Below are 12,629 nucleotides of genomic sequence, written 5' to 3'. Positions count from 1 at the left end.
TTCACGTTGTTCGTTTTTGTTCGACGTGGCCCCTGTTCGTTTTTGGTCGATACACCTCTCGTCTTGCCACCGATGCAACATTTGAATTTGAGATTTTCCAGATTTTCGAGTTTTTCGATGCCGCTCGTCTCACGTAGCGTCACGGTTCTTCCGTTCTTTCCTCTCTCGATTTCCGAACGACAAACAAAACCATAGGAATCGATGTGGCTACTGACACTAGAAAGGAAATGATGCAAGATCGAGCAAGGACATCCTACAAAAGGGAGAAAAAGAAGAAAAAGAAAAAAGACAATATTCCGTCGAACGAATACGATTGTCATGGAGATTTAATTCTGAAATTCAGCGCAATTCTAAAATTTCCATCGTCAGGGATCGCATTGTAATTATTAGGACGGATTTCTCAGAGTTTGGCCAATATCGCGGTGGTTCGAGACTTGGCTTGGCAAATTCTATCGCAACGTTCGCATAGAAAAGTTTTATTTGCGTTCCCGACTTCTACGTTACGTTACGTACGTTGCAGGAAGTTGATCGTACGTTCGACTAGTTATCTATAAAATACGTCTATATCGGAATTCCGATCAGTTTCAGGAAGATGGAACAAGCGTCAGCGTGTTACAATGGACACCATCGATCGAAGACGAAGGAAAATTTCTCGTGTGCAGGGCAACGAATCCAAAGTTACAAGACGCCGGCATCGAAGAACGATGGAAGCTAAAAGTACACTGTAAGTAGATCGGCGATTCTCTTGGTATTTTCCGTAACCGTTGAAATTATGAAACGTAAAGATTCCCGGCGCACAAATAACAAATAACAAAGCATACCTTTCATCGTTTACGATTCAATTATTTCAATAAATTTGAAAAGCTTGGTATTCGAATTTTTAACCAGGACAAAAGAGGGCTCATGGTATACGATCGGAATTTAGAAGAAATTGATATCCGTACGGTGAGAGGTCTGGCTAGAACCAAGAAAGTTAAATGTTTCCGGCTTAAAGGGATCCGTAAGATAGGTGACTTCCCGTCTAACAATCGTTTCTCGAGGAAACGTACGTGGCATTGTCTCGCCTCAAGTACTTTTGCTAAGATGTTAATTACATCAAAACAAGCAAAACATTTGTCGCGATACGCATACGTTATACATCGTATAAATTGGAAAAATTTATCTCGAGGAAAGTTCGCGAACGAATAAACCGAAATATGCATTAATCCACTTTCGCTACACGCGAGTATATTCCGTTGCGAGCTAACAAAGGCACGATATCGGTTCTCCTTGATTTGTCTCCTAATGGAATAATTGGACTCGTAGCAAGGATCTTCTAATGGTATGATTCTCAGTTAATTCGATTCCGATAGATTTCCCTGACGTACTAGCATACACGCAGTCGCGAGAACGGCATTGGTATAGAGAGAGAGCCTTACTACGAAATTACATGCCAGCCAATCTGTCCTGCCAACGTTTACCTGCATAACGTAAGCCAGATACGAGCTATCGTTATCCGTTTATTTACGACTACGTGTCTGATCGGCCACTCGATGCATCCGCTATTATCCTTGTTTCCAGGATATACATACATATATGTGGAAATTTGGCATTAATAGGACGAATCATATGGCGGATGGTTGCGCGATATCTTTGCGAAACCTATACGACAATTTCGTTACGAACACACTTCACGTCGCCACGCTTTCGCCTTCATTTCCATTTGACATCGTCCGATTTTCAAATATATTGCTTACTTATCAGCGGCAACACCGACGAACAAACGTTCGAACGAAACACGATAATTTCTCGATTGTAGGATAAAAAATATATCCCACGATGGTACAACGGAATTATTTCACCTTCAAAGAACGCGAAATTACGTTAAATTCTTGCGTTCAACTCTGCTAATAAACCTTTGGTCGAGCCTCGGTGGAATCGATACGCCAATTCCAATAGCGACTTCCCAGTGGAATTCCTCACGGCGAAGAATCAATTCGGAGAATATGGAATGATGGTCACGATCGGAATAATCCTGTAATAACGTTACAAACTAACGGTAGATTAAGGTTCGAATGCTTTCCATTTAGCAAAGACGTGCGCGCGTTATATCGAAAAAGTTAATGGCAGAAAACGTTCGGAATGTTGATAACAATTCTAGGAGAATTCCAGACAGCTGGTCGCTATATTCGTTACGGTTCAACCACGTCGGCGTCTATCGGTAATAATTGGCGTAACTCTGTAAACAGCTTTCGACTTATTTACGAGTGCATATTTAACGATTCTATTGATGCTGGTTAGCTCTTTTAAACCGCGTAAACACCTGAATAAAATTTCACGTTCGCGGGAAATAAACGGAGGCTATTGGCCTTGGTAAATACGAATAAGAATTCGCGCATGCATATGTAAATATCGTTAGCGGCGCGGCAAGCCACCGCGCCGAAACAAAAAGAATCGTCGCGTAAATCGTTTCCATATTTTTGCATAATCCGCGCGCAGGAACGGGAACGGGAGATGTTCCTTGTAAAATCGAGCATTTCGTCGAGAAAATGGCTGGCCATTATTGTTATAAAGTGGCCCATAACTGTACAGTTTACCGTAGCTAACGATACAGAGACGTATCTATCAACGTCAACCTCGAGCTGTCAGTGGTAACGATACGTGCTTCATCAGACATAGCTCGCATCTCCACCCTACCGGTGGATTTCGCTGGTGACATCGTAACGATTGGAAAATCTCGTTACGGATTATTGCCGAAAAGCGTGCGAGCGATGCGAAAAAAGACATCGATCGATTTAGGCTGCGATTAAACCAACTTGTGCCGTTTCGATCAGTCAGGTCGGCGCACAATGATGCAGAAATCCAGCGTTTTCGATAATAATCGAAAGGAAGAGATATAAAGTCACGGTGAATTAGTTGGAAAATTCGCGACCGAGGAATCAACTCTGTCCATAAGCTGGTATAAATCCGGAGAACGTTAAGAGAAAATCGTAATTGGCGGGAGGAGGTAAAGGAGAATGGGTCAATGGCATCGTTTGTGTCACGTGGTTAACGATCTGTTCGGTCACGCGAAAACCGTCGTCCCGAGTGGAATGCGAGGCATAGCGCGTGTTCATTTGCCGGAAAGCTATTTCCTGCCTTCCATTACCGGACGATGCTGTATCGCATATTTGTGTCCGTACGGAAGCGCGGGTACACGCGCACTCTCGTGCACGCGAGCAATCGAATCTCCAACGCGATCGCGCCTCCGTACCACGGTAAACCTTGTGCACGCTACTATGCAAAGTACATATATACAAAACGCATATGCGTACACGCGACGAGAAATGTAAAGGCTTGCGCATAAAACGGATATCTACGTCAATATCCACTGTTTGTCTATTGATACGCGTTTCGGCAACGCGGTCAGTCCGCCACTTCTCTGTCGTTCGTAGATCACCAGGGTCTTCGGAAATTCGCAACTTCCAGGGAAATTTGAGGAATATGGAGCAGAAAATTGTTGGGCTAACATTGTCCGATTAATTTATCCGATTCGTTCTGAAGGCGTAGGAATTGTTTTTAATTCCAGTTGCTTTTAGTTTTTGTTGTTTTTAGCTTCCAAACTGATTATTCCGTTTGTATAAGTTTACGCAATTTCACGGCAGCCGAACCGTGCACGATACAGCGTTCCCTCGATCGATCGTTTCCATCTGTAAAAAGAGACTCTATCGCAACAGGATCTCGTCGCGATCAGACGAAAAAATAAACAAGAAAGGAAAATGACTTCTCGCTGCTCAATTACGAGGCGATAGCAACGGCCTCTGTTAGTCCATTGTACCAGAAATTATTGCGCGCGATAAACGTTCGCCATTGATTTTACTTGCCGAAACTAATTACAATCTCACGGTTACATGCTTACGTAGATACTCGGCCATCTCTGCATATCGTTCTATCCTATACGGCAGTCTCTTGCGTTTTGCCGTTTCTCTCCTGTCGCACGCTATTTTTCTTCCTTTTTTCAAATGTTTCGTTAAACACCCGCTAGCCGCATTGGTCGTTGTAAATACAATAAAACTCGTTATAAATAGTTATAATTGGCAAGTTGACGATTTAGAAAACGACTGGAACCAGTAACGAGTTCGACTAAACAACGTCGTATGGAACCTCGCAAACTAATAATAATTTTCGTTTCCTGTAGTAAACACGCTGTAGATGCAACGCTACTCACCAATTATGTCGCTCCTACTGGCGCAAAATAGACAAAGTTTTGAAACGCGTCTCTCGGAAATTGTGAACTCGGGTCAACAACGCGACCCGTCTAGAGTGACAGAACCAACGTAGCACAGAGACGAGATATAAGCCATGTTGCATCTAATTAATATCTACGGCATAACTGCGTGACAAACCGAAACAAGAAACGGACGTTTGAATGCGTACTCCGAAAGGACATTCCTTGTCTTTGTTTATTGCGTCCTACTCGCTACTTTGTCCTCTATGTACGATATTGTTAAAATATATCAAACAGAGAAACTTGTCTTTCGCATATATTCTGTTCACTCGTGCTCGAAGAACGTGCATCGTAGTCGCAGGAGAGTTTCGCAAAAATAGAGGTACGTTGCTACACGAACGAGTGCCGATTCGAAATTAATGTTGTAAAGTTTAAAGTGCCTAGGCGCAGCAGAGGCCATCGCTAGTCAGCAACCTTATCGCTTTGCACTAAATGTACACTAAATCTATTATCGTAATAGAACATTGTTCGCTATGTTGCGTCTGCCACTTCGCTTTCCTTAACTTTATTATATCGGTGAACTTTGACAAAAGAGAGGGTCGAAGGTAAAATTAGCCTGCCCGAAGCAAACTTAGACATTTCGAGAAAAAGGAAACGAGTTTCTCGATGGAACTTCCTCTCTGACTGAAATACGATAGCATACGATGACGAAATCAAACGTCTGCCTACGGAAGGCAACATTTCGTTGAAAGCTCGATATGTATCTACGGCAGAGAAAGCACATAGTTTGTTATTCCGTTATATAACGCGATAAGTTCGTCGGAGTGTGCTTAACGACGCGACGTCCTACAACTTTGATTGGCTACGCAGACTTTGACGGTCGACAACTTTCGGTTTGCCGCCAATACCAGAACTGCGTGTTGTTCAAACAAAGAGAGAGAAAGAGAGAGAGAGAGAGAGAGTGGTTCTGTGAGTGTTCCTTCCATAACTCGCGTACGCAACTATGTATATATATCGCGGGAATCAAGAATGAAATACGCGTCTGTGTTAGCGTTTATTCCGGTCGCCGTTATCCTGTTCGTTAGAGTTTCCCCTTGTTGACGACGCAATAATAAACCATCCTGTCGAAGGAATTTGCTAACTGGACATTGGTATACGTCAAACGGCAAACAGTTATGGGAACACGACACGACAGCCACCGAATATGTATGTGTATGTCGTCGAAGAGAGTTTCATCAAAGCGAATCGAATATGTGCTTCTTTCTTCGGCGATAGTTTATGGAAAAACTTAAGCTCGTGTTACAGCCGCGTATCTAACAAACTTATCAAAAAGCTTCGTGCAAAGATGAAAGATCATTGCGTTGAAAATATATAAAGATATTTGTTCAACGTCATCTTAGTACGGAAATTATAAAATCGCCGGCCACTTTCGATCTGACTATCACAACACGACGTTCTTGTCTTGTGAGAATAAAGCATCTAGCTACCTTTCGGGAAAGTCGTTCCATGATCTGACTGATCCAACCGAGTTTATCATCTTTCGCGATATCATGCACATCTCACGGATACAGCGGAAATGAAAAACAAGATTTTCTCGACCAGTTTTCGTCGCCCCGTCGAACCGGTTCATTTCCTGCGTTTGTAGGTCCTTTAATCATTTAATGCGTCCTCTCTCTTTCTTTCTTTCTCCCATTTTTTACACGCAACGCGTTTGCAAAAGAGCTACTAGTCGATTAACCGAGGCTTTACATTTCGATGTAAAATCTGAAACATCAGAAGATGTTAATTATTAACGTGTCCATCAAAAAACGCTCGTACAGCCAAACGTTCGTAATTACGAATGTTTCGAGACGAAAAAAAACAGAAAACTATCTACACTGCATAACGAAATTTACGGAGCACAACGTTCCCGTTGTTATCATCGTTATCGTTAATAATTATTCGATACGGCAACCAATGTATCATCATCGTTTCGAATTAAGCTCGGCTTAAATATACCGACCATCGTACGAAGACGATTTACAGGCGATAACTAGCGTGAGTTTAATTCTACTTTAAATATTAATCTTCATAGACGGCCTCTATTATTGATCACAGATAAAAACTCAGGAAATGTGGAATGAATTTTCCAACCCAGCATTCTTTATCTCTATCTCTACGTTGTATTTCATTCGCGCTACAAAAGATTTTCTCTTTTCTAACGATCGACTGGAGAACCAGCGAGCGAAATACAAGCATCGGTAAAATTATGAAACAAACGAAACGGAAAGTACGTTGAAACGAAGATGGTAAAATATACTTATCGATTGTATTTTTTTAGCGCCTCTCGCTTCACCGAGAATTTTTAATTCCATTTTATAATTAGCTGATTCCTACGTACCACGTCGTGTTCGACGCTTTCGATCTTTTCTTCTTGCATCCCGTTCTTCGTCCGTTTCTCGAGATCGTTATCACCTTTCGTTATTCAGGTATATTCAAGCGAATATTCTTCACGATAAATCTGCCGATACAGATTTTACAGAAATAGTAATGTACATAAAATACATTACTAAAAGTTATTTCAGTTGAACAGCGATATTCGTGAACGATAACGAAATGGGAATTGTGTAATAAAGGTTCGTTCACTGCTGTCCATCGTGTATCGTAGAAAATTAAATATCTACCAAACGACGAGAAGGTACAATTTATGCAAAAATGCAGCAATTAGCGCAATGGATATAACGTATTTCGTCAAAAGACGTCTTTTACTCTTTGCGATACATTATTCCCGGTCGGCAACCATTTCGAATATTAAACAGAAAAAATTCGTACACGATCTGAACACGGAGTAGTTGATAAAGTGATCGACGAATAAGCAAAAAGTTCGAGATGGGATCACGTCCAGTCGCAATCCGATCTTTCGATTCTTTTTAGTTGTGGGAAGCATCGGCTGATATCCAAATACCTGCTTTGCATATTTTTCTATCGACTCGGCCTCCGATAGAAATTTCCCAACAATGAATACCATCTCTGGCAGTGGAATCTCGAGAATGGAGACTACAAATGTATCGCGATACCTCGCATGTTTGTCTCGCATGTTTTGGGTGTATGTAGAAAGAGCATATTTTTTTACGAAACATAGTGTGTCGCATACTTAATTTCGTTTCTCGCTACTATTAACGTTCATCCAGCAAAAAAGTTCTATGCAGGCGTTCGCTTAAATAAGTCGACCGCAGCGCCTCAATTTCCACGATTTTTACGCTATCGTAAGAGGCAAATACAACGTCTAACATTAGCAGCTTTTGCGCTTAAAATGAAAACTGCCTCGTACCTAGTGAACTTTTAATTCCACGATAAACATAATCTCGCAACTAGTTTAAAAGTCAACGTTATGTACGCGTTATATTCACGTTCCTCGACCGAAGCAATTTCCAGCCGCGTGTCCAGGATCCCCGAATCCCCGCCGATTGTCAACCGGCCAAAGGCTATCCGAAAGTGTCGTCCCGCTTGAAAAGTAATTTCTGGCCGAGCCCGTCGGATATATTTCGGGTGTCGCGCGAAACCGTAAAAATTTAATGCTCGTCTAGCTTGAAATCCGTGAAAAAGAACTGTCGCTGTCACAAGCCATTCCATTAAAACGAGAATAGTTGATACCGATGAATTTGAAAGCCGAAAACAAACACAAGAGAACACGAGAAGCAATCTCGACAACACGCGAGATTTCGGCCGTGCGAATGAAAAATCCGATGCGACCGGTTGACGAGAAGCAGCGATTGTCTATGTCTAATTCAGCTGATGAACTACCGTAGCAGGAACACGACCGGATGGTAGTCCGCCCAAGCTCTATCGTTATATTGCTCTAATCGACGAATGCAAATTCAGGAAAACTAGCTTGATAATGCAATGGTACGGTTACGATGACGCGACCGCGGTCTCGCGAAAATATTGCCCCGAAATTCGAACCGATCGCTACGGTCGCTCATCAATCACGTTTATCACGATCTCGCTCCGATTTTTCTTTCCCCTGGGCGGTTTTTCATTCCTTCTTGTCAACGCCACGTCGAACAAATACCGGCCGACAAGAAATCAATAAGCGGACAAACGACAAGAGGACGAGCAATAATATATTCGAAATGAAAACCTCAAACGAGAAACATTCGATCAACGAATTTTAGAGGCAAGCTCGAAGTACGACTTTTCGCTGCATCACGATCGACCAGACGTCGATGTAGCGAGGCTCGTGGTTAAACGCGAAACCAAATAAAACTTCGATTACGTGATCTTTTCTTTTATCGTTTCATTAGCATGTTGTCCGAGTATTAGGTCACAGTCGGGTCTTTCGATTGTCCAACGTTTCGACGATCGACCACCGTTTATGCGAGAAAATATTTCGTAAGAATACATAGATACAGTATTTAAGTATTTAACACATTCTTTATACTTTTAAGCATATAACGCGTTCCGCTCTAATTTTAATCTAAAACGTATAAGAAAAATTGATACGATACCGATTATTAATCTGTTCTCAAATGAAATGCCATTTGCATTGTGCTTATCAGCTAACCTATCATTTGCTCTAGATTGACGCAAATAAATTGAATTAAACGCGATCGAACGAAACCTCATTTAATCGACTGGTACGTAGGAAAGAGAATTCACTGACCCCGCTTTAACCGGTCAATTTCTGTATGGAAAAGTATTTTCGATGACCGCTTTAATAATCATCCAAACGAATTACGGTTCGATTATCTCGAAATGAACAAAGCGTTAGGCAACGATTCACGATCGATCGGATTCTCTAATTCCGCGATTCAGCCAAACGAAATTACGGCTCGCGGAACGAGCGACTAAAGTTTATTGTAAAAGATGTGCAAATTCGGACGGAATCGTGCGCGTAAATACCGAGGTCGGCCATTTAGCCGAACGGAACGACGCAACGCGACGATTCGAATAGAGAGCGTCCAATCGGGCAAGTCGTAAGCAAACGTGACTCGTACCGGCATGCTACGCCGAATCCAACACAAACGTCCACCCTTCCAATTCCAATCCGAGAATCGACAACAAATCCAACGTTTTTTTTTCAACTGCTAGGCTTCCTTCGTTAGAACATTTCGCCGAGATGAGAAAGAAAGAAACGAAACGAAAGATTTTTCGTCGCTCGAGAATGCGCGATAAAATTTCTTCGACATTTGCCTAGCCCAAGAAGAGTGTACGTACGAGTCGTCGAGCGATTTCGACGATGAATTTGAGAATCGCGAAACAAGGCATCTATTGGAAAAGAGAAACTCCTGCAGATTCCTTTAATTTAATAATTTTCAGCTCGGAATCGCGATAAACCGCAGGAGATAGAAAGTAAGAGCTCAAGGAGAAACGATGGTGCACCAAACAAAGGTGGCATTTTCTCTTAGGAAGACAGAGATTCCATCCGATCTTTATCGTTCTCTCCTGGTAACTTGCGTGTCGAAATGCCGGCTGCCACTACTTCAGCTATCACGACTGCTAAATTGCGCGCAACGGTTAGCAACAACGATATAACGCGGTTATAAAATTGAACGAGTGATGTCTAAACGAGATGCTTAACGAGTGAATCGACAGACACGCGAAAAAGCGAATGTCGAACGAGATAGAAAATTACTGCGATTCTGGTGTATTATGGTGTCGATCGATGCCGCTAATCGATACTTTAATCCGGAATCTGCTGACTGCTGCGAGTGCTAAATATTATACATTACATTACTCGTTGATTTACGCGAAGAAGCTGGCACGGCGATAATCATCGTGTGGATGTAAAGGAACGAAAGGGAATATAATCTTCGGTGTCTCTCATGATGCGGCAGTGTGTCGAATTCCACAGGTAATTTAAAATATTCCTGATAAATATTTAACTCGACGCGGCACACCGAGCCATTTCGTTTCAAGTACGATTATCGCTAACAACTCAAGCTAAAGTGTCTTTTAAAGGCGAGATTATGCGAGCGAGAACCATGCGTCTAGATTCTTCAGCTAAAACGTACAATTTCCCGTTTCCCTGAACAAAACCTGCCGCATTTGCGATGTTTCTGTCGTTTTATACGTATATATAAAGCAAGCACATATAATACGAACGAGTCGTAGTACACTTTACCAAATTTTTTTAATTGAATCGCTGAAACTACAGATGCCAAGACCAAAGAAATCTTAACAAGTACGATACGAGTTACAATGCGAGTTCGCAGTATTACATATGGGATTCGCAAATTCAGAATTAACCAGCAAGGATAAATAGCGATGTAAGCTAAAAGTTTGAAGCTAAAGGACTTGGGATTGCGAGGATAAAGATTCAACGATTCAAGCAGTTGAGGATAATGAATAACGCTATAAATAATCTTAAATAGGAACGGCAAATCCGCCACGATTTTCCTTGATTCTAGAGATCCGTAGTGGCAAGGACATAATCGGATGTAATCGTGGTCAGTAACAGGCATACTCAAACTCAACTCATAAGCCGCAGATCTAGTAAATCCATGCTGCACCCTCTCAACGAGCTGTTTATATTTCAACTGATTGACGAGTGATTTCGTCGATTAAATGTTCGAGTTACGTTGTTTTCGATCACGCAAGAACGGTGCATTCACCTTGGAGAGATATCTGCTAATCACGGAGTAATCTTGGAACCGTCTGTCGCGTGGATGTGCGGTCAATATGCGTTACTAAACGTCGGGAGGTAAACAACGCATGTTGCAGAGTGTACTCGAGCGCATCTCAGCATTTCCATACATATGCATGCGAATACGAGTATGCGCGCGTGTCCCTTGCATCGATGTACATACGCGGACGTCCACAGAGCAGGCAAGTAGCAGTGATGAATGAGGAAACGGAACTGCTAGTCGGAGGGAGCAGCCATGCCGCTGACTATAGAGGGTTTCCGAACTCGCAAGGAGCTTCAGGGTTATAGCTGACGCGCGTCTCTTGAAATATATTACGACAGCCAAGCTGGGCGGTGGTTGTCAGCCACGACAAATTCCTTCGACATTCCTTGCTCCTTCCATCGGTACTTACCCCCTTCTCGGGTAGCCGTTCTTTTCTAAGTACTCCCTCTTTCACCAGACTCTTTCCATTTTCTGTAAGGGATTAACCCAACGATCTGGACAGGAGTTATTGTGTTTCGGATCCAATGCCGACAACGAGCTGCTTCGTGCAGTTAAGATATACCTCCTGTTATGTATCTCACTTAGAAAATTAAGATTTTCCTCCGGGAATTCCGGCGATTTCGTGCATAAAGTTCTTTACTTATCATCCTGTTTATTCTTCTAGAATCGAACGGTGCGAACCCATTGTTTCTTGCTCTTCTTTCAACGCGTTAAATAGAATTAAACTTGAAGGTGTTCGGCGTATGTGTTATCTAGATATACGACAAATACGACGAACGTAGGAGAAAACTATAGATTTGCAACAGCTCGTTCAATCGACGCGTCCCGACGAAGGATGGATCCATCGACGAGATTTAAATGGATACAGAATAATTGTTTCAACCCGAGAAAATAGAATATTGCTCCCTGCTTCTCCATCCTATCTTGGAGTATCGGAAAAAAGAAGATCGATTCCGAAGCTGATTCCACTGATTTTGGAATTTTATTTTAAAACGCGTTAAACTGTCTATTGTATAACTCGTGCTTAGTACTATCCACGAATAAACAATCTCTGGCTCGAATAGCTGTGCAACAAACATAACGTGGCTGATACAGGTGCTGGTCTACGAAGGTGTACTTCCCCTTTGAGATACGAAATTGGAAGGGACAAGACATTCTAGTGATGACAACGCGTGGAAATACGGCTCGTTAAAAGCATTGTCAGCATAATTAATGTACAGCGCATGATTTGATGCGACTTGCGCACAGGAACGACGATTATTAGCGATCTAATGCGTAATATTCGATTGTCGTGACTACTACTAGAATGTAAATGTTTTAGTGTAGATGCTCGTTACGCGTAGTTCGTGCCCCCGTAAATCAATAGCCTCGATATCGTTAAAAGCGATGACGCGTGTACGAAGCGGCTACATTTTTAATTTGCGATAAAAAATGATAAACGAGATCAGCTCGCTTTAGGAAAAGATAAACGGTTACAGCAGAAAAACGTGCAAAAAGATCACACGCCAAATATATTGGCAAAAATATAGGATTATGAGCAACGACGATCCTCCTGTTGCTTGAAAAATATCGAAACTCTGAATAAAAATCGGAAGATACGGAAACTTTACGATATCTCTTGTATGTACTCGAAAGCGAAATCTCTAAGATCACGCAAAAATATAAAAAAGGCGTTTCAAAAATTATTATACGTATATCTAAAATGCATGCAATTTCATCCTACAGACATTTATTTTCATTGCACATTTATTATCCGTATTTCCTTGTATTTTTGATAAAATTCGATTCTCAAAAGCTTGAAACGAATACCTTGTGAAATCGCATTCATGCAATGG

The 12,629-nt window shown here is 41.9% G+C and overlaps 1 protein-coding gene across 3 annotated transcripts in view; it reads left to right on the top strand.

Annotated features, from left to right (window-relative positions):
- LOC126871701 (hemicentin-1-like) overlaps positions 1-12,629 on the top strand; it is a 103,381-nt gene that overhangs the window by 68,562 nt on the left and 22,190 nt on the right. For all 3 annotated transcript variants that reach the window (XM_050630794.1, XM_050630793.1, XM_050630792.1), the window contains exon 8: positions 583-724. In XM_050630794.1, coding sequence (XP_050486751.1) covers positions 583-724 — 142 coding nt within the window. The remainder of the gene's footprint in view (positions 1-582; positions 725-12,629) is intronic.

This window comes from Bombus huntii, chromosome 12, assembly GCF_024542735.1.
Source record: "Bombus huntii isolate Logan2020A chromosome 12, iyBomHunt1.1, whole genome shotgun sequence".
Classification (NCBI taxonomy): domain Eukaryota; kingdom Metazoa; phylum Arthropoda; class Insecta; order Hymenoptera; family Apidae; genus Bombus; species Bombus huntii.
Note: the sequence above shows the minus strand (reverse complement) of the source record. Positions and strands in the feature narration are given on the sequence as shown.